This window comes from Macrotis lagotis, chromosome 3 (genome assembly GCF_037893015.1).
Source record: "Macrotis lagotis isolate mMagLag1 chromosome 3, bilby.v1.9.chrom.fasta, whole genome shotgun sequence".
Classification (NCBI taxonomy): Eukaryota; Metazoa; Chordata; class Mammalia; order Peramelemorphia; family Peramelidae; genus Macrotis; species Macrotis lagotis.
The window spans coordinates 38,533,790-38,560,196 of NC_133660.1; the positions used below are offsets into that span (position 1 = coordinate 38,533,790).

General features: G+C 39.6%; 2 protein-coding genes across 10 annotated transcripts in view; one reads left to right on the top strand and one right to left on the bottom strand.

Annotated features, from left to right (window-relative positions):
• TMEM150C (transmembrane protein 150C) overlaps nt 1-5,682 on the top strand; it is a 78,387-nt gene extending 72,705 nt beyond the window's left edge. For all 6 annotated transcript variants that reach the window (XM_074228524.1, XM_074228527.1, XM_074228525.1 and 3 more), the window contains 2 exons: nt 1,584-1,761; nt 4,616-5,682. In XM_074228524.1, coding sequence (XP_074084625.1) covers nt 1,584-1,761; nt 4,616-4,824 — 387 coding nt within the window. In that variant the 3' untranslated portion in view covers nt 4,825-5,682. The remainder of the gene's footprint in view (nt 1-1,583; nt 1,762-4,615) is intronic.
• Nucleotides 1-26,407, bottom strand: part of ENOPH1 (enolase-phosphatase 1) — a 43,721-nt gene that overhangs the window by 1,328 nt on the left and 15,986 nt on the right. The window contains exons 4-8 of one of the 4 annotated variants that reach the window (XR_012476879.1): nt 25,904-26,036; nt 24,287-24,410; nt 14,007-14,150; nt 11,552-11,746; nt 664-11,050 (exon numbers count right to left, since the gene is read on the bottom strand). Coding sequence is in view for 2 of the 4 variants with exons in the window: in XM_074228518.1 (XP_074084619.1) it covers nt 15,259-15,398; nt 24,287-24,410; nt 25,904-26,036 (397 nt within the window). In the remaining 2 variants the exon portion in view is untranslated. Of the gene's footprint in view, nt 1-663; nt 11,051-11,551; nt 11,747-14,006; nt 14,151-14,226; nt 15,428-24,286; nt 24,411-25,903; nt 26,037-26,407 lie in introns of those variants that run through there. The other 3 variants (XR_012476880.1, XM_074228518.1, XM_074228519.1) reach the window with 3 other exon arrangements.

Here is a 26,407-nt window from a genome sequence, read left to right on the forward strand (position 1 = left end):
GTAATTGAAATGATTCTAAGAGCATGAATTTCAAATTTCTAATTCCCAAGCCAAACCTTAGTTTATATGGGTCTACAATTGTTACAAGCATTGCTTCCATGAAAGCTTCACTTACAATATTTTTTAAAAAATCTATTCACATGACTAATTTTGTCATACAACATAGATATAGATCAGACTTTGCCTCTCTTTTACAACACAGAAACTAAGAAACACCCTGGACTTTCATTAATAAAATACTGATCCTTCAGAGTTTGCCTTCCTTTATGAATTCACAGCCAACTCTAAAATTTAATTTTTCTCATTCTAGAAGACAATACTTGAGGCTGTCTTCCTTAAACCTTGAAAGGAACCTTTTGAAATTTCTCCAAAATACAGAGATTTTCAATTAAATTTTTAAATTTATCTCAAAGCCTTCATCCTTAACTTCTTCCCTCTCCAAGGGAATTGATCAGAGACAACTCCACTCTTAACCCCCATTCTCCACCTTCAGCCTAGAAAGGCTAGAATATTATAACAAGGTATTTGTAACTATAAATATTTCTCTGAACCCAGGTCCCTTTGGGGAATGTGAAGACCTTTAATTAGTGGAAGTCATCCTTGGATGAGAGAGGTTTTAAATACCTAGGCCCTGAGGATAGAATTTAGTTTCGTGTGTGTGTGTGTGTGTGTGTGTGTGTGTGTGTGTGTGTGTGTGTGTGTGTGTGTCTATGTTCTGAAGGAGTGGAAGGAAAAGAAGCAATATCTTTTTTTTCCTTCCATCACATTGGTCATGGTATCTAGAAGTGATTTGGCCAGCGGCTGATCTCCTGTCTAGCAGTTATAGAGAGTAGATTTGAAAGTGTTCTAATCTCAGCAGAGGGGACAAAGACCCACTTCAGACTGGCATGGCTACAGAGGGACAATCACCTTGGGGAAGAAGCATGACCCATAGCATCAGAGAAAAGAGATAGCTATAGATGAGAAAGAGGGCTAGGCTTCTCAATTGAAGAAGCCTTCCCCAGAAAGCCTATATGGAGAAAAAGAGGATTTCTGGAGTTGGGAGTGGCCTCATATGTGTCCTGTATGTATGTTATTTCATCATTGTATCCTCACTTAAATCCAATTCACTTTTAAGTCAAGATACCACCCTCCTGAAGTCATTGGTCCTCTTCCAAAATGAAGACCAAACAATGTGTATGTTTATGTAGTGTCTGGGAAAGAAAATTTTGAAGTGATTTTCTTTTGCATATACTATCTTATTAACTATCTTAGCTAAGTGCTAATTTTGTTTACTGGTTGATTGATTGTAACTAGGAAGCACATCAACAGTTTCTCTTATTAGCAGTGCTAATTCTAAAACCCAAAGCAATGGCCACCTCTTGGTGACCCAAACCACAGATCTGAAAGCAAGTTGAAGGTGTATTCATGGTCTATTTTCCCTCTCGCTCTTCTTTCACATTTTCCTTAACAATTTGCCCCCTCTCAGGGTGGGGATGGAAGGGAAACACTAGAAGACTTTGTAATCATGAGAGATCTATATTTCTTTTTTTCTTTTTTCACAAACGAGCCTCCACATGCTATATTGTTTATTCTTCTCCAAGCTCACCAACGATGAAGAAATCCATAATGTAGGAACCTCCCTAACTTTTGGATTCGGTACATTGGCTTGTTGGATCCAGGCTGCTCTGACACTCAAAGTCAACATCAAGAATGAGGGGCGGAAGATTGGGATTCCAAGAGTGATTTTAGCAGCATCTATTACTCTCTGTGTGGTCCTCTGTATCCTTTGAATATTAAAAGGGTTTTGGTTTTGTTTTTTTTTCCTTTAGGGAGATTAGAATACTAAGCAAACATAATTTATCTCGATATTAGGACATTCCCTTCACAGCAGCCTTCCTGCTAGTCAACCAAATTATCAACAAAAAAAGGGGAGGTTTACTTTGTTTCTGGTTTTTATCATCAGCTTTATCAGGCTCCAAAGGAGATAATATTTTAGAAGAGAATCTGTGACCTTCCAAAACTGTTTTTAGAGTTTATTTACGAGAACTCAGTAATGCCTTCTTCTCAAAACAAAGATAGTAGATTTTCCCCCCTCTGGGAAAAAAATTTAAACATGGAAAAACAAAAACATTCCAAACTACACAAATATTGTAATTGTTTTTCTCCTAAAGATAAACTTTCATTGATTTACTAGTAGATGATGCAAATGTTTCATTTAATAAATTATCCACCAAGAGGTTCAAAAGCAAGAAAATTTATAGCTTTCAGAAAAAAAAGCAATTAAATTATTCTAAGATGTGAACTCAAGAAGTATGTGGTACATTTAGTCATCCCAGATGGAATGAACAATACCATACAGTATGTGTTGTAGCAATTTGTTTAACAAAGACAACAAAATCAACTCTTCATTATGTGGAGACTAATTTTTTCCAGTTTGTGAATTTTCTGAGCCCTTTATTTTTCATTTCTCTGACCATCACTCATTAATCATCAGCATCCTTTACTAGTCAAATGGTCCAGAGGAAGTTAAAAGAGCTAAAACTCAAATTAGCCATATTTGACCCTCCTTTGCAGCTTGATTAAAAAAATAATAATAATAAGGGGCAGCTAGGTGGCACAGTGGATAGTCCTGAAGTCAGGAGGATCTGAGTTCAAATCTAGCCTCAGACACTTAATTACTTAACTGTGAGACCTTGGGCAAGTCACTTAACCCCATTGTCTTGCAAAAATAAAAAACAAAAAAGTGGTTGAGAAGCTACATTTGCTAAAGAGTTTGCTACTTTATTGTAAAAGCTAAATAAGAGAGGGAGAGGGGATGGAATGATCTGGTTTGGGAAAACTGGTTGTTAAATTTTCTTTGTGAACATTTTCTCCTCAGAAATCAGTAAATATTATAAATGATTTTTTTCTTTTGATGTTTATCAAAAGTTAAAAAGGAGAGGGAAAGGGCATGGGATGTCCTGTCTTGGGAGAAAATTGTTAAATTTTCAATGAACCACTTCCACTTCAGAATTCAGTAAACACTACAAATAATTTTTTTGTTAAGACAAGAAAATTTAAAAAAAAAGAAAATGGAGAAAATGTTCATAATGAAAATTAAGCTTAAATATGTTTTGTGTTTTTCTGAGGCTCGTTGTCAAACATTTCCCAGCACAGCCTTGGAGAAAGGGCCATTCCTAATTAGGTGCAGATTTTTCATGACTAAGCTACCCAGTGCTAAATTAGCATAAAAGTCTTAGCTATATTTACAACATCTGGATACTCCATCAGAAGAGAAATGGGTAGGTTCCAGATGGCATAGAGTGTTGAGATCATTATCCTCAATTCCATCTGAATCCTTAAGAAGCTCCCCATAATAGCAAGAATTCTCTCATTTTATCAATGTGGATAAACCCGATATGCCAACTCTGATTTGGCCCATGTGGTTCTGCCTGTTCTTTTGCCATTAAGGAAAGACACTAGAAATTGCTTTTCTGCTTTTGGTACCCCGAAAGAGAGAAGTACAGAGCAGTGGCTTCCATCTTGTTAAGTATTGATATTAAATGTGATCTTAGAAAAAGAACAAAGTTCCAAGGCTTTGCTTGATTTTTTTTTTTAATTACTCCTGTTTCTTTTGTGGAAGTCTGTGTGAACATACAAAAGAATACCATTGATATTTGGGCCTTAGTAAATCAATTCATAGTCTCTGACCCCAACTGAGTAAGCTCAAAGTATAATTTCCCTTTAAATAGTACTTCTGTTAGATCATTCTCCATTCCCAACAGATACTATGAAAGTTAATAAATCAGAAGAGTCCCATCTGTTCTTTTTTTCAAATTCATTGCAAAGAAGGATGAAAGTGGTCCTTGATGAATGAAGGTGTATTCTCTGCCTTCTGCATGGGAGAGGGAGAAGGACCATTTCCAACCTGGGTTGTGACAGCTGATAGCATTTCTAGGTTTGGCTTGTGACTGTTACATCCAAAATGTTTCAGAACTGTCGTTTTTCCCCCCTACTCTTAGCCTCAACTTTTTGTTGTCATTTTTCAGTTGTATCTGAGTCTCCATGACCCTGTTGGGGGTTCTCCTGGCAAAGATACTGGAGCGATTTGCCATTTTGCCATTTTCTTCTCTAGTTCATTTCCTCAGATGAGGAAAGTGAGGCAAACGGGTTAATTGACTTGCTGAGGATAACCCAGTAAGTGTCAAAGATCTGAGACGAGACTTGAACTCAGATCCTCTTGACTCCAGGATTGGTGCTCTATCCACTGCACAACCTAGATATAATGATTTCCTTGTTTGTAAAAGGCTTAGCTCTCTTATTGATCTTTTTTTAAAAAAATGAAACAGATGTGATTTAATTTTTTTATTTAAGGCAATGGGGTTAAGTGACTTGCCCAAGGTCACACAGCTAGATAATAATTAAGTGATTGAAGTTGGATTTGAACTCAAGTCCTCCTGATTCTAGGGTCAGTGCTCTATCCATGTACCACCTAGCTGCCCCCCCACCATTGATCTTATAGTTTTTTGGGTACCATTGAGAACAGTCTAGCAAATTGCAATAATAGTGGCTTTACTTTGCAACTTGGCCTGTCTTTTAAGGTGTCTACTGATAATTCCCATTGTGTTTTCCTTGACTTTTGACCTCCCCCCAGATTTTATTCTCATGGCCCAAGAAATTCACATGCACGCGGCCCGCATTCAGTGGGGCCTGGTGATGTGCTTCCTGTGTTACTTCGGCACCTTTGCCGTAGAGTTCCGGCATTACCGTTATGAGATCGTCTGCTCTGAGTACCAGGAGAATTTCCTGAGTTTTTCTGAAAGCCTATCGGAAGCATCCGAGTATCAAACCGACCAAGTGTAATTTGACTTACTTTGATTTCGTTGGTGACAGTGGGGGAGAAGATTAGGGACTGACACAGGTCACATATGACTTCAAACACTTACCCAATACATTCACACATATCCACACATGTCTCTTCACAGCCTTTCACTAGAGGGGCCTCTTTTCAGGCTGGATTGTTTTTTTAAAGGGCACAAACCTTCACACGAGAACATGGGAAGTTCTTGCATCTTCAGTACACATAACAGACTGAGAAACTTTGGCGAGACCATGCATCTTTCCACCCTTGCCCATCCCCTTTTCAAAGCCCTCCCCACTCCTCTGTACTCCTTACCTATTGTGGTTTCACCATTCACATCCTTTACTGCTAAATAGGGTCAGACAAAACAGAAATAGAGGAGGATCAAGTCCCTGGTCTAAGGTAATTGGAACTCTTCAGAGTTCAGGTCCGGATGATCTTCATAATGGATGACCAAGTCTGGATGGAAATTATACAAGGAGGACCCAGGCATTGGGGGTGGGGGGAGGTGGACCCTCTCATCCCATCCACACCTCACCTGAGTGTGACTTAAAGGTGGCGCCATGTGTGTTCCAAGGAAAAATGATATCACATGATTTTTAGAGAGTACATCTACTAGGATGGATTATAAAAATACCTTTTGTATGAAAGGAGACAAAGATGTGGTTTTGTTTTTAAGTGTGCTTCCTGGATGGTATTTTTTTTTTGTTTCTCTGCTTCCCAAAAATTGACTCTTCGAATCACTTTGGATCCCATGGCCAGAAAAGGATCTTAATATACAGATGTCTGCCTTATATTGGACCCAACCATAATGAGGCCAGATTGTTATCCCCTGAAGGCTTAATTCACTGCAGGGTGGGAGGGAGGGATCTATTAGAGGAAGCAAAGATGACTTATAGAAAGGATGAATGGTACAGAGGACCACAATAAGCTGGAGGCTGTCTCAGATGAGCCATTCATGAAAACTTGAGCATTAGGTTATCTTAGTCCAAGATGGAAAGCAAGAGTTTTCACTCTTTCAAAGAGGCCCTCGAAATGTTTAGACTTCATTTCTTATGACCAGGGATGGGGGGCAGCCACAACTCAAACATATCACCCATCTATGCCTGTGTTTTGTTCTAGAGAACCCCTGACTGGCTTATAGAAGCTATAGGATTTCACAGAATACACTTTTAAAACACACTGTTTGGATCCAATAAAGGAAACATCAGCAAAAATCATTAAAAAAAAAATGAGATTTTTTTTTTATTTTCAATATGGTAGAACTGTCACCCACATGAAGCACAGAAATCAAGGGAGTGGGGCAGCTAGGTGACGCAGTGGATAAAGCACCAGCCCTGGAGTCAGGAGTACCTGGGTTCAAATCCGGTCTCAGACACAATAATTACCTAGCTGTGTGGCCTTGGGCAAGCCACTTAACCCCATTTGCCTTGCCAAAAAAACCTAAAAAAAAGTCAAGGGAGTTATGAAAAGGTTAAAAAAATCTATAGAAAGGTGAACTTGGCTAGAAGTCGGCAAGGTTTTTCAGGAAAAATTTTAAGCAAAGAATCATCTTTTTATTAAAAGGGTATCTACTTGTAAATAGTTCAAGGTAACATTCTTTTTTTTTTAACTGTTTTTGTTTTTATCATTTTTATATTGTAAAACTTTAACAAAGAAAAATATGGAGGTTTGTGATTATTTCTTTTACTTTCCATAAGTAAAAATCAAGCTGCTGACTTTGGATGGTGAGATATTATTCTATGCTGATGAAAGTCTGGCAAAGCTAAGCAATTACCAATATCACACACAGAGTCAGGACCACTAAATAAAATGCTTTTATGACAAAATATGCTTTGGTTTCCCCTTCCTAATAACTCCCACTACCCATATCTCCTTTGATAAAGGAGTGAGACTCTAGGGATGCTGTTACATGACATAAATAAATATAACATAACCTACAGCAACACAAAACTAATGCAAAGACCAGGTTGGCCCCAGATGAAGGGAGTTGGACATCTTGGTTCCTGAAGATGGTGTCCACCCATTCTGAATGCAAGGTCACAGCACTCAAGACCCTTGTAGACTGGAGGGAGTTTGGCACTGCCTTATTTAGGAAAGAGATGACTATTAAGAAACTATGAAAATATCATGGGATCTGGAGCAGCCAGAGGGTGCAAGGATAGAAGGCAGAACTTGGGAGTCAGAAAGACCCGAGTTCAAATTTAACCTCAAAAACCTTCTAGTTGGGTGACCCTGCCTACCTGCTTCAGTTTCCTCAACTGTAAAATAGGAATTTTTACCTCAGGGTAGCTGAGAATAAAAGGAGTTAACATGTAGAAAGAACTCTGAAAACCTTAAAGGGTTGTATAAATTATTATTGTTGCTGTTGTTATTATTACAACAATGGGACCCCTAGATAGAAGTTCCCTCCATTTTGATTTAGCAGACAAATGGAGCTATCTGAGGAACAAAGAAAAGTATCAAAGGCAGAATTTGAATACAGTTCTTCCTGCTTCAAGCCCTTCATCTTACCCATTAAACCAGGTAACATGCTTAGTAGAGATTTGTTTTCATCTTTGAGTGAAAAGAAGCTTTCTTCTATGGTGCATTCAAAACAACAACCATTTATTAAAACTTAAAACTGGAATTTGGTGAAATGCTTCACTTCATTTAATAATTTTTAAACTTAATGGGTAATTTATATAAATAACTTTAATATAATATACACATATTTTGAATATGACAATTATACTATATATAATATTATAAATAGATTTAAAATTCATATTTAACATAAGCTAAATATATATTAATCATAGCAATATACTAAACTAAGCTCTGGCAGTATGTCATTTAATCCTCACAAGATCCCTGGAAGGTAAGTGCATTCTTGGCTTTACTTTGGAAAGGAAAAACAACTTCACTTCCAATTCTGAAAATGTCACCTTTGTGTGGTATTTGGGGGATTCCATGTTTCTTTCATTTCTCTTTTTAATGTATTAGGTTTAGTGAAAACTTTGGACATTGGGCTGCTTCCCACATCATTTTCTGGGGTGAGAATTTTAAGGAAATGTCACAGCACCTGCTAGCTCTCAGATCAAATGAACAAGAGGGATCCGGGCTGGCATGGCAGGTTAAATACTGGTCTGGAAGTCAGGAGATGTGGCTTCTAGTCCCAGCTCCTCTAGAAGAGTGCTATGCATCTCATGCAAATAATTTCCCTTCCCTGGGTCTCAGTTTCCTCATTTGTAAAGTGAAAGGAGGCCTTCCAGTTAGGATGAAAGATTATAGAAAAGTCTAGTGCTCCTATATGAACTCCCCAGAAGTTATCGGGTCAAATGATGATCAAGAAATCCAAAGACAAATAGCAAGTCCTTCAATTTGGCTGCAGATTGCCCAAAGAGACTGGTGGGAGAGGGACTCTGCAGAGAAAAGGTGAGAAGCTGACTTGCACTGTTCTGATGGGAGAAGCTTCAGTGGGATCAGAAGATCAGGATGCTCCAGGAGGGAGAGTAGGGAATCTGTGGTCCCAAGACCAAGGGTACTCAGGGGTTGGGGATGGGAAGGGGGTCAAAAACCCACAGCATTCCAATTCATAAGGCTGAAGACAATAGCTTTCTGTCTTCTGATCAGATTGTCCTGAACCTGCCAGAATTTTGAACATAAAACCTCCAAGAGAGGTGCAAAGTCTGATCATCCAAAAGTGTGGGAGAAGCAAGAACCTAGACTCTGTCACAGTGTCAATCCAGAAACCAAGACTGAAGAGATAATGACTCTGAGTTCACTAAAAGGTAAAGTCTTTTCATAATTCACTCAGATACATACTAGCTGTGTGACCCTCAGTAAATTACTTAATCCCAATTGCCCTTGGGGGGCAGGGGGGAGGTAAAGCCTTGTAAGAAGAGTTATTCCAAAGGACCCTCATGCACAAAAACATTCATAGTAGCTCTTTCTGTGGTGGCAAAGGCCTGGAAATTGAGGATGCCCATCAATTGGAGAATGGCTGAACAAGATGTGGTAAATGATTGTGATGGAATACTATTGTTTTATAAGAACTGATAGGCAGGCAGATTTCAGAAAAACCTGGCAAGACTTATATGAACTGATGCTGAGTGAAGTGAGCAGAACCAGGGGAACATTGGACACAGTAACAACAAATCTGTGAGATGATCAACCGTGACAGACTTGGCTCTTCTCGGCAATACAGTTATCAAAGACAATTCTAAAAGCATTGTGATGAAAATGCCATGCACATCCAGAGAAAGAACTATGGAGTCTGAATGCAGACCCAAGCATACTAGTTTCATTTTTTAAATTTGTTTTTTGATTTTTTTCTTTCTTGTTTTTCCTTTTTGTTCTGATTCTTTCATAGCACGACTAATGTGGAAATGTGGGACATGATTGTGCATATATCAGCTTACTTGGTATTTTATGGGAAGAGAGGAAATTGCAAAAATGAATGTCAAAAGCTGTCTACATATAAATGGAAAAATAAATTAATAAAAGAAAAAAGAAAAGAATGGACAAGGTTGAATGAGTTCTTGTTCCTGAAAAGTGAAGTTCAAAGAGAAAAATTGCTACATTGGCATATTTAATTAAGAAATAACTTTAAAAAAATAACTTTTTCCATTGTTTTTAATAAAGATGAATATGAATGGGAAATAAAGAAGAGTTATTTCACAAGAAACAAAAGCAAAGCCTCAAGGGGAAAAATATATGGTTTGATCAACAAGTACTCTAAGAGTGACTGAAGCCAGAGATTTCTAAAAAATATTTTAATTTTGGGGTGGCTAGGTGGCGTAGTGGATAAAACACCGGCCCTGGAGTCAAGAGTACCTGGGTTCAAATCTGGTCTCAGACACTTAATAATTACCTAGCTGTGTGGCCTTGGGCAAGCCACTTAACCCTGTTTGCCTTGTAAAAAAAAAAAAACCTAAAAAATATATTTTTAAGTTTTGAGTTGCAAATTCTATTCTTCCAGCTTCTTGAAATGGTAGGCAATCAGATAGAGGCTATATATTTACAATTATGTAAAACATTTCCATACTAGTCATTTTATACAAGAAAACTCAAATAAAAGGGAAAAAATGAAAACTTCCTAACATGCTTCAATATGTATTCAAACATTTTCAATTCTTTCTCTGGAGGCAGATAGTATGCTTCATCATTAGTCCCTTGGGATCGTCTAAGCAGGAAATTTTCAAAAAGTGAAATTATAAATGAAATAAGGGTATAAAGTTAATGTGAATAAATAGCTTGGAACAAAAAAAGGAAAACCTTACCCAAGTAGCAGACTGCATGAAAATTAAAATGGGGAAATCAGAATTCATTGACTCCAGGAGAAATCAAGGCACGTCAGAATGAATAAAAAAAATGATAGGTAACATTTATATAACATGTGCAAGGCACATTTAAGATCATTTAAGAAAATCATACGTTTTTTTTGAAAATCATACTTTTATTGTAGAACTTAGAGCAACTTCCCATAGGTAGAGAAGGAAAGTGCTGGCCACTAAGTGCTTTACAATGATTATTTCATTTGATCCTCACAACAATCCTGTGAGGGAGGTGTTACTGCTATCCCCATCTTATAGATGAAGAAACTGAGGCAGATTAAATGATTTCTCCAGGGTCACACAGATAGTAAATGTCTAAGGTCTTATCTGAACTCAAATAGGAAAAAAATGGAAGAAAATATCTACTCTCAGAAACAACTGACTTGAAGAAGAGATTCAGAAGAGAGTTTCAAAATTATTAGACTGGATACCATACTTCAGGAAATCTTTAGTGAAAAATTGCCTGGGGTGGCTAGGTGGTGCAGTAGATAGAGCACCAGCCCTGGAGTCAGGAGTACACTTAATTATCTAGCTGTGTGGCCTTGGGCAAGCCACTTAACCCCATTGCCTTGCAAAAACCTAAAAAAAAAAAAAAAAAATTGCCAGAACTATTAGAACCAAAGGGTAAAGTAAAAATAGAATCTACCAGTTGCCCCCTGAAACTCTTAATTGAAAAATCTCAGGAACGTAAAATGACAAGGAGTCTGTAGACAGAAAAAACTGAATTCAAATCTGGATATTGGACAAGTTAATGAACTTCTGCCTCAATTTCCTCAATTGTAAAATGAGAAAAATAATAGCCCCTACCTCATAGTTTGTTGTAAGGCTCAAATGAGGTAATATTTGCAAAGTGCTTTACATAGTTCCTGGTGTAGCATCCTTTTCTGCCTCCTGGAAGCTTCTTTAATTTCTACAATAGAAGTATGATTTTCTTAAACCTTGGGGCTTAGAGGAGTTGCATGAATAGTAAGTTATATGAAAATATGCACATTATGGAAGATCTGGTCTGGAAAAGAATCTCTTCACTAGAAACAGATGGGTAACTCATCTGTAAATTCATTTTAGAAGTCATTTTTAGGGGCAATGGAAAAATAGCTACCACTACCAGGGTCAGATACTAGTATCAGAGGGAGATTTGAATCATATTCTCTTCCTGAATCCAAGTCCAAGGAGGTTCTTTTCACTACTCTATAAAGGCAAGAAGTGAGTAACATAATAAAATTACATCAATAATGAAACTGTTGTTGTTTGTCCTTCATTTTCAAAGAGGACCAATGACATCCCCATTGGGGTCAAAGGACAATGTTTGGCTATGGATGATCAAACCAATATGAACTTGGAAGATTCTACCACAGATCAAACACATTCGAACATTTGGGATGGATAGGTGTGCTCCATAGTTCACACTTACTTTGTACAGTGATTCTGCTTTGCCCTTGAGTACAGCATCCTCCTTGAAGACATGCAACCTTGGGTAGTCCTGTGCCAGTGTCTCCCATGTCTCATCACTGATATTGAAGGCTTTAGAGAGACTTTAAGTGTCCTTGTATCACTTCTTCTGAACTTTTAAGTGAGCTCTAGCCTTGTGTGAGTTCTCCATAAAAGTCTGTTAGGAAAAGATACATTTGGTATTTGGGCTCCGTAGCCAGCCCATTAAATTTGTACTCTGAGAGTTCATGGGCTCTAAAGAGGAGGATTGAGAGTCTTCCTCCTTTTTGACCCTACTGCAGCATTTGACATTGCTGATGGCTACCTCTGTATACTCATTTCTCTTGGTTTTCTACCATTGGTCTCTCCTGGTTCTCCTGACTGTTCCTTCTCGGCCTCTTTTCCTGGATTATCTAATCTGACCCTCTCAACTAGATAAGTAAACCAACCCAGCAAATGGAAGGGCTTCTTTGATACCCCACAGATGAGAAGGAATCCCTCTGGTGTTCAGCCCCAGGTTCTCATGACAGTGAAATCCAAGGGTCTTTTCTTTACATCGTGTTGATTCAAAATTGTAGAAGACTTGCCTGCCTGGCCCAGGAGCCTGCAGGAGCCACTGAAGATTTCTGAAAAGAGGAGTGATCTGTTGCCATGACAGTAGTATCAGGATTCATTGGTTTGGAGGAGTGACCTTTGGGAGGTCAGGCTAATGCTGTCATCTGAATGGGGGGTCAGGAGGGCCTACCAGGGTGGGGGGAGTAAGAATAAAGAGGAGGGGCTAGATGGTAAAGGCAGGAGGAGGGTAGAGGAGATGTGGCTTGGGAAGCTAGCAGATTTGAGAGAGAAGAGGCAAAGATTTGAACGTGGGAGATGATGAGGATGGGGCCTGGATAATTAGACAAATTGTAACCACAAGATCCCTGCAAACCCGGAAGTTTTTAGACTTGTGAAAGCCTGGGTCAGCCTGCCTTTCTTGGCCATCTGCTCTCTGGGAAGGGCTGCCATGCTTGTCTCATCCTTTGTCATCTGGCTTCTCACCCCCATCAAGGGAAGTGACTCCTCAGTCTCCCTCATCTCCTCAGAGACAGCAGGATCAATCCTCATTCTTCCTGACCCAATTGATTCACTTGATTTTTGACATTTTTCCAGATTTATTAGAGCCAGGCCTCCTTCTCCCACCCAAGGCCCACAAGCCCCTCCACAAGGGGAGTCTCTTCTCGGGGAGATCAGATCTCCTGTCTCTGGGTCATTCTGCTTCCTTGCTTCTCCTCCCCCACATCTGACTGTGCCCCCCCACCCCCAGGCCCCCTTCCTGGGTTATTCTGATCATCACCATTTCCCACCAGGCTTGTCAGAGGCCGGGACAAGGAGATAGAAAGGAAAAACAGCAGCAGACCTGCTCGTTACAAATCCTCAGCAGGATGTAGACAGCTGTGGCCCTGCAGCCCCACCCCCCACCCCCATGGGGACAAATGGAGATCAATGATAAAGCCCTGACTGGGACCATAAAGTGACAGGCCTTCCTGATCCTGGTTTCCATAGGATTCAGAAAAAGAGCAGGTCTCAGGACCTTTGGTCTCTGGGTTCCAGGTCTCCATGACAAAGGGCTCCTCCCTGACAATGAAATCCTCCTGAGGCCATAGTGGACCCAGGTCCCACACCCTGGTTCTGGGCACATCCGGAGGAAAATGCCTATGAGGCCACTAAATAAAGGAAGAGATCAGGACCAAAGCACCTCCTCTTCCCCCCAAGTCAAGCCGACAGAGGAGGGCAGGAAGCAGGCAGCAGGGCTAACTAGAAGGTCTGATTGGCAAGACTGTAGGGGTGACCATATGGTAGGGGTGACCATATGGTGGGGGTGACCTGGATGGTAGGGTGGGTGACCAGATAGCTAGGGTGACCCAAAAGGGGTTGAGGCATGGTGACCGGACAGCGGGGGTGACCAGATGGGACAGCTGCACAGAGGGCCTGAGAGCAGCTCTTCAGGGGGTCTGCTCAATAATCCCCCCCTCCCATATTCTTGCCCAAACATTGGCTGAAGATGAATGGGGCAATGCCTGCTCCTGACCTTTGTTTGAGTCTGAATGCCTTGAGGTGCCTGTCAACACTAGCTGTCTACACTGCCTCCCCCACTCTGTCTTCAGATCTAGTCATTTTTCCAAAGTTAATATATAGCAATAGCAACTCCTAAAGAATATTCACTAAACCACTTTGGCAGTGAGAGCCAGAACTAATGAAATCCCACATCTCTGAGGGATTGAAGTATGTAAGTTTTTTGATTTGGAAAAATGAGGAATTTTTCTCTTTTTTGGTCCCGATTTATAATTTACTTATGACAGACAACTTTGTTCAGAGAAATTCCCTCCCACAAAATAGATTAAATATTCATTTGTGATACATAGTATTGAGAGACTGATTTGGGCAAACTGCATACTTACAGAGACTTATCTGATGCTACAGCCATGTGAGCAGGAAGATGTGAACTTGTGCTTCTCTGACCCTGCCCCAGGCGACCCCATGCTGCCAATCTCTTCTGGCTCCCTTTGTTTCACTGGTCACTTGAGGTCATCTGTATCCATTGTCTAGCATGATGAGGAATTGGGTAGTAAATGACAACACTAACCAATCAACCCTTAGGGTCACAAATAAACAACCAGGGGAAATTGCTTTTTTATTTATCGCAATGTGAAATAGTACATAAACACGCATATCAGAAGGGACCTGGGGTAAATAGAACTTCTACAATTTACATTTCTTCTCTAACAATTCTGAGGGAAAGGATGTCTTTACAAGGGATTCTTGACCTTAGGAATGACATGCCAAGTTTGAGTACTCGAGCCTAGAATGATTCTGCTAAGTAGCCTAAGAGCCAGAGGTTAAATCCACATTTTTATTTTGCACCTTGATCACAGGAAAGGTTATGAAGGGCTCCTGTTGCAGCCATGGAAATCACAAGCTAGGGCCTAATGACAACATCCATACTTGATTAGTCAAGCCCGAGAGTGATTTTCATGACTAGTTTTCTTCTTCACTAGATGCAAACAACAGATGTTTGGCCTTCTTGCATGTGAGATTGGCTACACTTTGGTCACCTAAGTGTTTGCTCCCATTGCCATAAAAAGGACCCTGTAGAAAGGTTCTAATAATTGTAACAAGTTTGCAAAGAATGGTTTTGGAATAGTGAAGTTTTTCCAGAACTACCAGCTAAAGCTGGCAGACAAATATTTTTTTTTTTAGGTTTTTGCAAGGCAAATGGGGTTAAGTGGCTTGCCCAAGGCCACACAGCTAGGTCATTGCTAAGTGTCTGAGGTCAGATTTGAATCCAGGTACTCCTGACTCCAGGGACGGTGCTCTATCCACTGTGCCACCTAGCGGCCCCTTTCTTTCTTTGTTCAGTGATTTTGCCCACAATGCTTAGCAACTGCCACCCCATTTGCGGAGCAAATACTTTAGTGATGCAGCCTCTCAATAACTCTTAATTTTTTTTTAAAAAATAGGCCTTCATTTCACTGAGTTAAAATTCCCCTTTCCCCTCTCCTTAGGGACCCCTGGGGAAGGTGATTTGAATATGTAATTTTCTTTAGAAGTGCGATTTTATCAGTAGAATAAACCCAGAAACCAAGAGCAGAAGTACAATTCTGAGAAATAGTTTTGATTTCTCTTCAAAAAAAAACAAGAAAACCTCTGTCTCTAAGTTGACGAAGGCAAGAACAGTTCATTGAAAGAAGTGATGAGGTTGAAATAGGACTTTTCATCATCTGTTAGTCCCGCATTGCCGGGTCTCACTACCACCGCCACGTGGACATCCGCCTCTTCTGCCGCATTAGCCTCTGGGAAAACAAAATGGGACCATACCTTCCTTAAAACAAAGGAGGGACAATAGAATCAGCTGTGCCTGAACAACACAATTCAGATGCTGCTACTTAGCATCATTAGACAATTGTAAACAAGTAAAAAGGGGCCCTGCATCATCCTGACAAATAAAACAAGATGTTCTCACTCTCCTTCCAGCTCACCTCAAATACAGAAATGAGGACAGGACATTTTGAATGGATCCAGGACAAAAGGAGAGAAATGTCTGGAGGAATTTTGGCTTAAAGAGGAAGTAATTTGGTATTAAACCTTGTTCTAATACGTCACATCCTCCCACAAATAAAGGGGCTTTAGAGATCTCCCATTGGTATCTCTACCTCCTCCACCAAATCAAAAAGAAAAACTCAAACCAACTCATTCTGGTTAATCCAAGCCAGACCCAGGCATTCTCAGGCCTGGTGCTACAATACTGGGAGCAGGATCTCTTTCTTCAGCACTCACCTCTTTCCCCCAAGCTGCCCCCTTGGTACAACCACAGCAAAACATCTGCGCAGTTTGGCAGAAGTCAAGAAGGCTTTGGACTGTGATGGAAAGTGGAGCCTGGCCTAGTCAAGATGGTGGCAACCCCCACCACCGCCACCAAGTACTGAGGACAAGAGCCAAAGAGAAAACAAGTGCATCAGCTGCTATGGACTTCCTGGAGGTCCAGAAGAGCAGGGTGCCCCGGCCAGATTTGCCCTCATGTGAGACTACGACCCTGTGCCTTGGTCTCACCAGCTTCCAAACTGATGCTGGTAGCATAGAGCATTAAGATACTCACACCTTCATCTGGGGACAGGAACTGTCTGAGATGTTTATCTGCACTCTACAGATCCTTGGGGTTTCAACAAAATCTAAAACCCATGGCCTTTGAAAACATCACCCAGAGTATTTTTTGAGACTTAAAAGAGGCCAGGAAAGGGAAACGTTCATGAAATAAAAAAGCCTGTCATTCAGTGGGCTTTTAAGGCAAACACATTTTCAATTCAATTCAATATACACGAAGTTGCTAAGTGATGTATAAACAAAGATAAAGTCTGTAGCACATGTTTTCTTTTTATTCTTACAGGCTGAAATGGGGAGACACACAGTGTTCTGGGGATCCTCCGGTAGTCCCCTGCCCAGGCCGCCACCACAGCTGAGGTTGTGTCCCAGGTCAAGAAGAGACCATGGCAGGGGCCAAAAGTCCAGTTCAAGATGACAAGCCCAGGGCAGATGGAAGACGGACCACACCAAGAGGTGGCATGGTTCAGGTAAGGAGCGGGTCCTGGGCAGTGAACTGGTCTAGAAAGGTCTTAAGGCCAGCTCTCAGTCCAGCCTGAAGCCAGCAGAGGAAAAGCTGGGCAGGAAGGAAAGGGGAGCCACCAGTTCTGCCACTCTGGCCAGCAGATTCCCCAGCTGGCTGACCAAAGCTGGGATGGTTTGAACTCCTGTCCTCCTGACTCCAGGGCCAGTGGTCTATCTTCTGTGTCATCTAGCTGCCCAGCTGGAGGAATAAAACAACTAAGGCCAAGCCTTAGGAGCAAACCATCAAACCACCAAAGTGACTGGGATACTCAAGACACAAGCCCAGAAGTCAAGAAAAACTCCCAAATATCTATAAAGCAGTCTCCGAAATATAGTTTGGAACCAAGGATGCCCACGATGACCAATATTATTCAATAATGTATTAGAAATGCTAACAATAGCAGTAAGAGAAGAAAAAGAAATTGAAGAAATAAGAATGGGCAATGAAGAAACAAAACTCTTTTCCTGTGAGGATAGTATGATGAAATACTTATAAAATCCCAGAGATTCAACTAAAAAATCTAGTTGAAATAATAATTTTAGCAAAATAGTATAATATAAAATAAATCCATATAAATCATCAACACTTTTATATATGATCTACAAAATCATGCAAGAAGAGATACCTCATTTAAAATAACCAGAGACAGAATAAAATACATGGATGTATATCTTTTAAGACAAATCCAGCAATTACACAAACATAATTATAAAATACTTTTTACACAAAGTTGGATTTAAATAACTAGAGAAATATTAATTGTTCATAGGTGGACAGAGTCAATAAAATAAAAAATACAATTCTATCTAATCTACTTATTTAATGCCATCCCAATTAAATTTCCAAAAAAGTTATTTTCTTGAATTAGAAAAAAATGATAAAATTCATTTGGAAAAACAAGGGTCAAGACTATCAAAGGAATTAATCAAAAAAACGTAAAGGAGGTTTAGGAGTATCAGATCTTAAATGGTATTATATGGTGGTAATATCAAAACTATCGGGTACTAGCTAAGAAGTAGAAAGGTAGATCAGTGAAAGAAAGTAGACATACAAGATACAGTAGTAAATGATCATAGTAACTGTGTTCAACAAATGTAAAGCTTTCATATTGTGAGAAAAGAATTCAGTATTTTGTAAAAACTGATGAGACAACTGGAAAGCTGGTAAAAACTAGGTACTGTTGAATTTCTGATACCATTTACCAAAATAAGGTCAAAATGGATTTATGTCCTAATTATAAAGTAACTACCACAAAACACCATGGAATATATATTATCTATCAGACTTGAGGATCAGAAAAGAATTTATGAATAAAGAGGAAAACAATTATGAGATGCCAAAATGGATAATTTTGAGTACATTAAAATAAAAAGGTTTTGACCAAATAAAACCAATATAGCCAAGATTAGAAAAGAAAGCAAATTACTAGAATAAAGGTTAGATATCTCAAAGAAACAACTTTGTCAAATCTATAAGAATATGTCATTCCCCAATTGGTAAGTAGTCAAAAGATATGAACAGGTATTTTTTGGATAAAGACAAAAAAATGCTCTAAATCATTATTGATGAGCGAAATGTAAATTAAAACAACTTTGAGATACCATCTCACACCTATCAGATTAGCTAAAATGATAGAAGGGGAAAATGGCAAATACCAGAGGGGATGTGGAAAAAAATTGAGACCATGATAGACTGTTGGTGGAACTATGAACTGATCCAAACATTTTGGACAACAATCTGAAATTATGCCCAAAGTTATACAACTCTGTATACCGCTTTAACCCAGCAATACTGCTATTGGGCATGTTTTTCAAAGTGATCAGGGACAAAGGGGGGGGAAAACCTGATATGTTCGAAAATATTTGTAGCCATTCTTTTTGTGAGAGAGCTGACAAAGACCTGGAAATTGAGAAGATGCTCTCAACTGGAAACTGCAGTATAAGACTGTGATAGAATACCACTATGCTATAAGAAATGAGGATTTCCCAGTTGATTTTAGAAAAACATGGAAAGACTTGCATCAAATACTGTGATCCAATCAATTCTGAAGGACTTATGATAAAGAATGCAATCCATTCTCAGAGAAAGAGCTAGTGATTGTATATGGGTTGAACCATACTTTTTCTTAAACTCTATTTTTCTTGAGGTTTCTTTTTTTTGTGAAAAGGGCATGTTTTCTTTCATAACAGGACATTATAGAAATGTTTGGTAAGTCTATACAGTTATATAACCTTTATAAAATTGCTTGCTTTTTTTAATGAGGAGGGATGGGACAGGAGAAAGGGAGAGAATTTGGAACTCAAAAGTTTTAAAAATGAATGTGGGGCGGCTAGGTGGCGCAGTGAATAGAGCACCGGCCTTGGAGTCAGGAGTACCTGGGTTCAAATCCGACCTCAGACACTTAATAATTACCTAGCCGTGTGGCCTTGGCCAAGCCACTTAACCCCATTGCCTTGAAAAATCTAAAAAATAAAATAAAATAAAATAAAATGAATGTTACAAATTGTTTTTACATGTAACAGGAAAAATAAAATATTAAATAAATATATTACTTTTAAAAAGGAAAAAACTAGAGAATTTCTGATCTCAAATCTAAGGTTCTGTCCATTTGCTCTCACAAATCTCTGGTCATGATCTAGAGAAATCTATTAGGAGCTGACTTTTTAATCATTGAGATAAAAAGGTATCATCAATCTTCTGAAAATTAACATCATATTGTTGTACATTCATGACTTCCCCTCACCTGCATCCTAAAATGTCATATGACATTTATATTTTATATCAATGGCAATCAAAATCTAAAAAAAAGAAAGACTTGCATGAAATAATCAAATGTGAAAGGAGCAGAACCAAGAAAACATTGTAACCAATAAATGCAGTATTGTTCGAAGAATAATTGTGAAGGTTAAGTTATTCTAAGCATTATATAAATACTGAAATCAGCTACAAAGGACCTTATGAAGGAAGATATTACTATCTACCTCCAGAGAAAGAACTGATAAATAGAAGAATGCCTGGTATGGTTTGACACCCCCCCACACACACACACACACATATCACCCGCACACCCATATCAAATTATCAAATGGTGACCTTCTCTACTCTGGGTAGGAGGGAAGGAGGGAGATGGTTCAGAACTTCAGAGAAATGTGCCAAAAAATTTTCAAACAAAGAAAAAGTAAAACAAAGGTTGGCACAACTGGAATTCCAACTGGAATTCCTGGAAGAGATGAAGCATTTGGGTTTTTTTTTATTTTTAGTTTGAAAATGTTTAATTAAATGAAATAAGAGTTGCTAAAGGAGAAAACTGGAAAGGAGAAAAGAACTGGGAAGAGAATGAACAGCTTAGTCCAAGAGGCAGAAAACCTTGCCCAAACAACAAACCCCTTGAGAATTCAAATGAACCCAAAAGAAGACAATGATTCCATGAAACAAGAAGAACAAAAGAAGAAAAAAGAGAAGAAAATAAGTTATCTCACAAGAGAAGTAATCATCCTTGAAAAGAAAGCAAGAGGAGAAATATAACAAGTCACGGGATGACCTCAAAGCTACGACCAACATGAGCCTGGGCATCCTATTTGAAGAAATCTTAAAAGAAAATTGTCCAGACCTTAGAACTAGAGGGAAAAGTGGAGACTCTTCTAAGTACCTCCTAAAAGGAATTCCAAAATGAAAAGTTCCAGAAATTTACAGCAAGATTCAGAGATATCAGGCCAAAGACAAAATAGTACAAGCCACCAGAAAGAGAGACTCCACAAGGCACAATACTGTTCTATTAGAAACCAGGAGGGATGGGAATTCAGGGAAGCCTGGAGGGATTCGAATGAACTGATGCTGAGTGAGATGAGCAGAACCAGAAGAACATTGTACACCCTAACAGCAACACAGGGGCGATGATCAACCTTGATGGACTCGCTCCTTCCATCAGTGCAACAATCAGGGACAATTTGGGGCTGTCTGCAATGGAGAATATCATCTGTATCCAGAGAAAGAGCTGTGGAGTTTGAACAAAGACCAAGGACTATTACCTTTAATTTAGGGGAAAAAAACCCTGATATCTTACTGTCTGATTTTGCTATCTCTTATACTTTATGTTTCTTCCTTAAGGATATGACTTCTCATCACACTCAATTTGGATCAATGTATACCATGGAAACAATGTAAAGACTGGCAAATTGCCTTCCGTGGGGGTGGGGGGAGGGAAGTAAGATTAGGGGAAAAATTGTAAAACTCAAAATAAATAAAATCTTTAATAAAAAAAGAGACTCCAAAGCCTGAGGAGCCACTGTTAGGATCAGATAGGATAGAGCGATCACCATCATAGATCAACAGGGAAGTTAGAATATGATATTTCAAGAAGCAAAGGATAGGAGCTGACAGGAAAAAAAAATAACTTAGCCAAAATGAAAAAAATGCTTCAGGAGGGTCGGCTAGGTGCGTAGTGGATAAAGCGCCGGCCCTGGAGTCAGGAGTACCTGGGTTCAAATCTGGTCTCAGACACTTAATAATTACCTAGCTGTGTGGCCTTGGGCAAGCCACTTAACCCTGTTTGCCTTGCAAAAACCTAAAAAAAAAAATGCTTCAGGAGAAAAATGGACCTTTAATCAAAAAGAGGACTTCCAAGCTTGATGAAATGTCCAGGGTCAGAAAGAAACTCTAAAGATCAAACCCACATGGTGAGGGAAATATAAAAAGGTAAATATAAATAGTGATCAAGGACTAGACAAGGACAAACTACTTCTATTCTAATCAAAGGAGAGGATCCCTATTCTGATGGGATCAGAGTGTCCAGGGACAGGGAGTTAAGTTCTCTTATGTCTGGATGATCTTCAGGGAAGAATGGAGAGCGAGGGAGTATGTGGGGGGGGGGGGGAGAAGGTTAGGGAAAATGATCTCACATAATGGGGGGGGGGTGACAAATAGATCTATCTATAAAGATAAACAAAAGGAAATGGGAGGATCATCAAACTCTTCCTGGTCAAAGAAGAGAAGAATACAGACAGACACTTTAAAAACACACTCAACAGGAACCTAGGAGAGAAAGGAAGAGGGAGAAGAATTGGAGGGAGCAGACAAATTCAGGTAAGAATCTGTCTACATTTTCATTGTTACTTACAGTAACAATGGTCCAATAGGCAGAAATTCCCTGGCAGCTTCCCACCCACATAGCATACAGTTCTTTTATTTTCCTTAGATTTGCTATTCCTTTCCTGAAAAGAAACTGAGAAAAAGATGGTTGGGAGTTGAAATCAAGAATAAAGTAAGACTAAGAGAGAGATTAGTCCTAAGCAAAACAAAGTCCAACTAAAGATATACAAAAAATGGGGGCAGCTAGGTAGCACAATGCATAGAGCACTGGCCCTGGAGTCAGGAGAACCTGAGTTCAAATCCGGCCTCAGACATTTAATAATTACCTAGCTGTGTGGCCTTGGGCAAGTCACTTAACCCCATGCCTTGCAAAAATAAAAAACAAAGCATGGTATATAATTGGGATGGAATAATATTGTGCTGTAAGATATATGAAGGGGATGGTTTGAGAAACTGGAGAAAACTTGAATGAACTGATGCAGAATGTACAGAATAAAGACAACAACACTATAAAGACAAACAACTTTGAAAGAATTAAAAACTCTGATCATTATAACGAACAATCATGATTCCAGAGGACTAATGATGAAAACACACTACTCACCTTTTGATAGAAGTGATGGATTCAGTGTACAGAAAGACTTTTTTTGGATGTGGCCAATGTAGAAATGTTTCATTTTATAAATGTTTGCTATAGTGGTCTGTTTTTCTTCTATACTATACTAGGTGTGGGGGACGGATTCATGCTAATGGAAATTTCTTTTTTTTAGAAAAATAAATGCCAGCAGGTTCATGTAGTTGGCTAAGAAAAAAAATGTCTGTGAAAAAGCACCAATTAAAAAAAAAAAAGCACCAATTTCCCCCAAATTGCCCCCACCTTCCACATTTGGGAGAATACTTTAGCTGAACCCAAAATCCACCTGCTTTTCCATTTATTGCCCTCCTTTCTTTATGTAGCTGGCCATACTAAACAAAAAGTTTAGGGAAAAAAACACATTTCACTGATTTTATGCTGAAGAAAGAAATCCATTGTCATGGGTGAACTTGCAAATCTGGCAGAACTGGTTTTCTCAAACTCCCAAATTTCCCATTTGTTTAGTCAGTGAAGGGATGAGAGCACTTCTTTCAGAGTTTCCAGAGGGTTCTGCAGGGGCATTTTGTGTGCCCACCCAATCCCTCTCTTCTGCCTCAGTTTCCCAGACTGTGCACTCTGCCTGGAGAGCTGAATGGGTCCTTCAAGTCTTTTCCTTCCTTTTCACTTTTAATTCCACTAAAGCCCGAATATTTCCACTCATCGTAACTCATCCATGTATAAATATTTGGGATCTGCTGCTCTGAAAATGAATGAAACCCCCAAGATGTTCCCTTTGAAAGACTCCCTTCTCAGCAGCTTTATTTGTGCCAAGCCTTCAGAAGGTGGAAGAGGACGGGGGGGGGGGGGGGGGGGGGGCGCCCTCATGCTACAACAATCGAGGAGAGCTGATCAGAACTCAAATTTACAACTGGATTTGTGAATTAATTTAGCATAGGCCAGCATAAATCCTGTACCACTGAGCTTTAGTTGCCTCTTCAGACACAGAAGCTCTGGTTAGTTTACTCTCTGCCTTGGTCAAACTTTGATTTAATACCTGAAGGTACTAGATAGTGTAAGATGGGAATTTAAAAAAAAAATAAACTGAAGGTTGCTCAAATATTTATGATGCTTAAAAATAGTAACCAGAACTAAGAATTGGAAAAATACTGGATGTTTCAAGGAGTACTCAGTAGGAAAGCATTTAAATTTTTTTAAAAAATGTTAAAAATTGTTGTATATGTAATTGGGGAAAAAATAAAGTGTTAGTCTGATCCCCTCAATTTTACAGAACTAAAGGCTCAAAGACTTTAGGAGCTTAGAGTCAGACAAGACTAAAACAGGGACTCCCTCCAAGTCCCAAAGCTCTTTCCATTAAGGATTCCAAGAATAGATAAATTAGACTCTCTAAAGATTCTCTCTAAACTTTCACTGAAGACCCCTAGCAGCTTCCCACCCACTCCCCATATATCAAACCTTTAAATCCTTTTATTTTTCCTTAGATTTGCTATTCCTTTCCCTTAAAAGAAATGGGGGAAAGATAATTGGGAATTGAAATCAAGAATAAAAGTATCAGTATCCCATAGAAGCTAAGGAATGGAGAACTAAGCTAAGTGGTCCAACACATTAGGTTTTTAAATTTCTTTGAACATAGGGCAACTAGGTGGCGCAGTGGATAGAGCACCGGCCTAGGAATCAGGAGGACCTGAGTTCACATAGGACCTCAGACACTTAATAAGTACCTAGCTGTGTGGCCTTGGGCAAGTCACTTAGCCCCACTGCCTTGTGAAAAACAAAAAAAAATTTTCTTCGGACATTTTTGAATTAATTTTCTAAGCCCACACCAGGTGTGGAGTTCACCTCATCCCTCAAAGGATGCAACATTTGTTGTCTAGAGTCCAGAAAGAAGAGCAACCTACCTCGGGTAACATCAGTCAGAAACAGGATGTTGTTGGGAGAGCAGCCAATGCTGGTGGCAATTCTCCTATAACTTTCACTCTCTATCTTATGTCCGATCTTGGTATCAAAATGGCCGTCAAAAAGCTGGATGGAGGAAATATAAATGGGGAAACAGTGAAAACCAGGTGAAATAGATGAAAAGTGAATTCTCAGCTGAATGATAGTGAGATGGAGAAGATCAGACCATGAGCATACAGCCCATTCAGGACAAGCTGCACCAAAAAACCTAAAGCTTGGGAGGATATCACCACCCCACTGCCACCCGAGAGGCAGAGTCCAACTTTAACATAAAGTTAAAAGTCAAGAAATAGGCTGGAAAAACGAACAAACAAAAAAAAGAACCTGACCATAGAAAGTTACTAAGGTAACAGAGAAGATCAAATCAAACTCAGGAGACAAAAAAGTCAAAACTGCTTCATCCAAAGCCTCGAATCAAAACATGACTTGGTTCAGGCCCAAAAAGAATTCCTCAAAAAAGATTTTTAAAAATCAAATAAGAGGGGTGGCTAGGTGGCGTAGTGGATAAAGTACTGGCCCTGGAGTCAGGAGTACCTGGGTTCAAATCTGGTCTCAGACACTTAATAATTACCTAGCTGTGTGGCCTTGGGCAAACCACTTAACCCCATTTGCCTTGCAAAAACCTAAAAAAAAAAAAAAAAAAATCAAATAAGAGAGATGGAGGAAAGACTGAAAAATAGCTTGGTAAAGGAAGCACAAAAAAAAATTGAAGAGAATAACACCTTAAAAAAAACAGAATAGGTCAAAGGTAAAAGAGGCACCAAAAAAATTCCCTAAAGAGAAGAACTCTTTCAAAAACAGTCTGATATACTCTGTTTCACTATCACCCCAGATTGCCACAGAGTTCTGAGCCTTCTGGCAGGGAGGAGCTGAGAGCTCCCGAAGCCCATCCCAATCCAGGCCTGCTGCTGCTGGTGGCACACTGGGGTCTAACCTACTCTGCACCAAGTTCCACTCACCCAGCCAGGCCAACCTTGTCTCCCAACCTTCTAAGTTGTTAGGGGCTGGAAAATTTCTTCACCCCCTCCTCCTTTTGTTGGTGCTACTGCTTCAGAATTCTTTGTGAGGCGATTATTTCAAATTTGTTTGGAGGAGAATTTTGAGAACCAGGTGCTGCCTTTCTTCCACCCTCTAGGCTCAGCCCTGCCCTGCCCTAAGATAAGCACAGAGGGCAGGGAGGAAATGGGTTCTTGTGCAGGGACACCAGCTCATCAAGGGAGCCAGAGGCAGGTCCTTCTGAGCTGACCACCCAGTCCACTCCATCCCAGGGAGTTACTTCATGCTGTCTTGCATCTGCTCTGCTGCCATCTTCCTTAGATAATTTTTGCTATGCCAGAGTGAGGTGCAGACTGCATCTAAAATGTGGGTAATCTAGGAACCCACTCTTCATCCTCCCCCTACTGTGTACTGATTAGAACCTCTCTGGCTCTGCACTCTTCCTTCTCCAGACCTCCAGAGAGAACGTGAAGGTAGTTTTTCAAATTCTAATTTGTTTATAGCACTGGCTTATATCATGACATCATCCACAGTTTAATGGTTCAAGGACAAAAACAGCTCACCTCAAGGATGTCTCCTTCTGTCGAATAGCCAAAGAGCAGCTTCTGGGCCTCAACACTCCCTGAAGAATAGATATACACCTTCATACCTGCTTGTCTCCACTTCCTGATTGCAGGAACCACATCCTCAAAGAACCTGGAAAAAAGAGGCAGCTGTGAAGGGAGTGGAACCAGGAGAACATTGCTCACATTAACAACCATGTTGATTTATTTTTTAAGGTTTTTGCAAGGCAAATGGGGTTAAGTGGCTTGCCCAAGGCCACACAGCTAGGTAATTATTAAGTGTCTGAGACCAGATTTGAACCCAGGTACTCCTGACTCCAGGGCTGGTGCTTTATCCACTACACCACATTGCCACCCCTTAACCACATTGATTTTTGTAATTTTTGTTATTTTGCTCTCTTATATTTTATTTTTTCCTTAAGGATCTGATTTCTCTCTCAACACATTCAATTTAGATCAATGTATAGCACGGAAACAATGTGAAGACTATCAGACTGCCTTCTG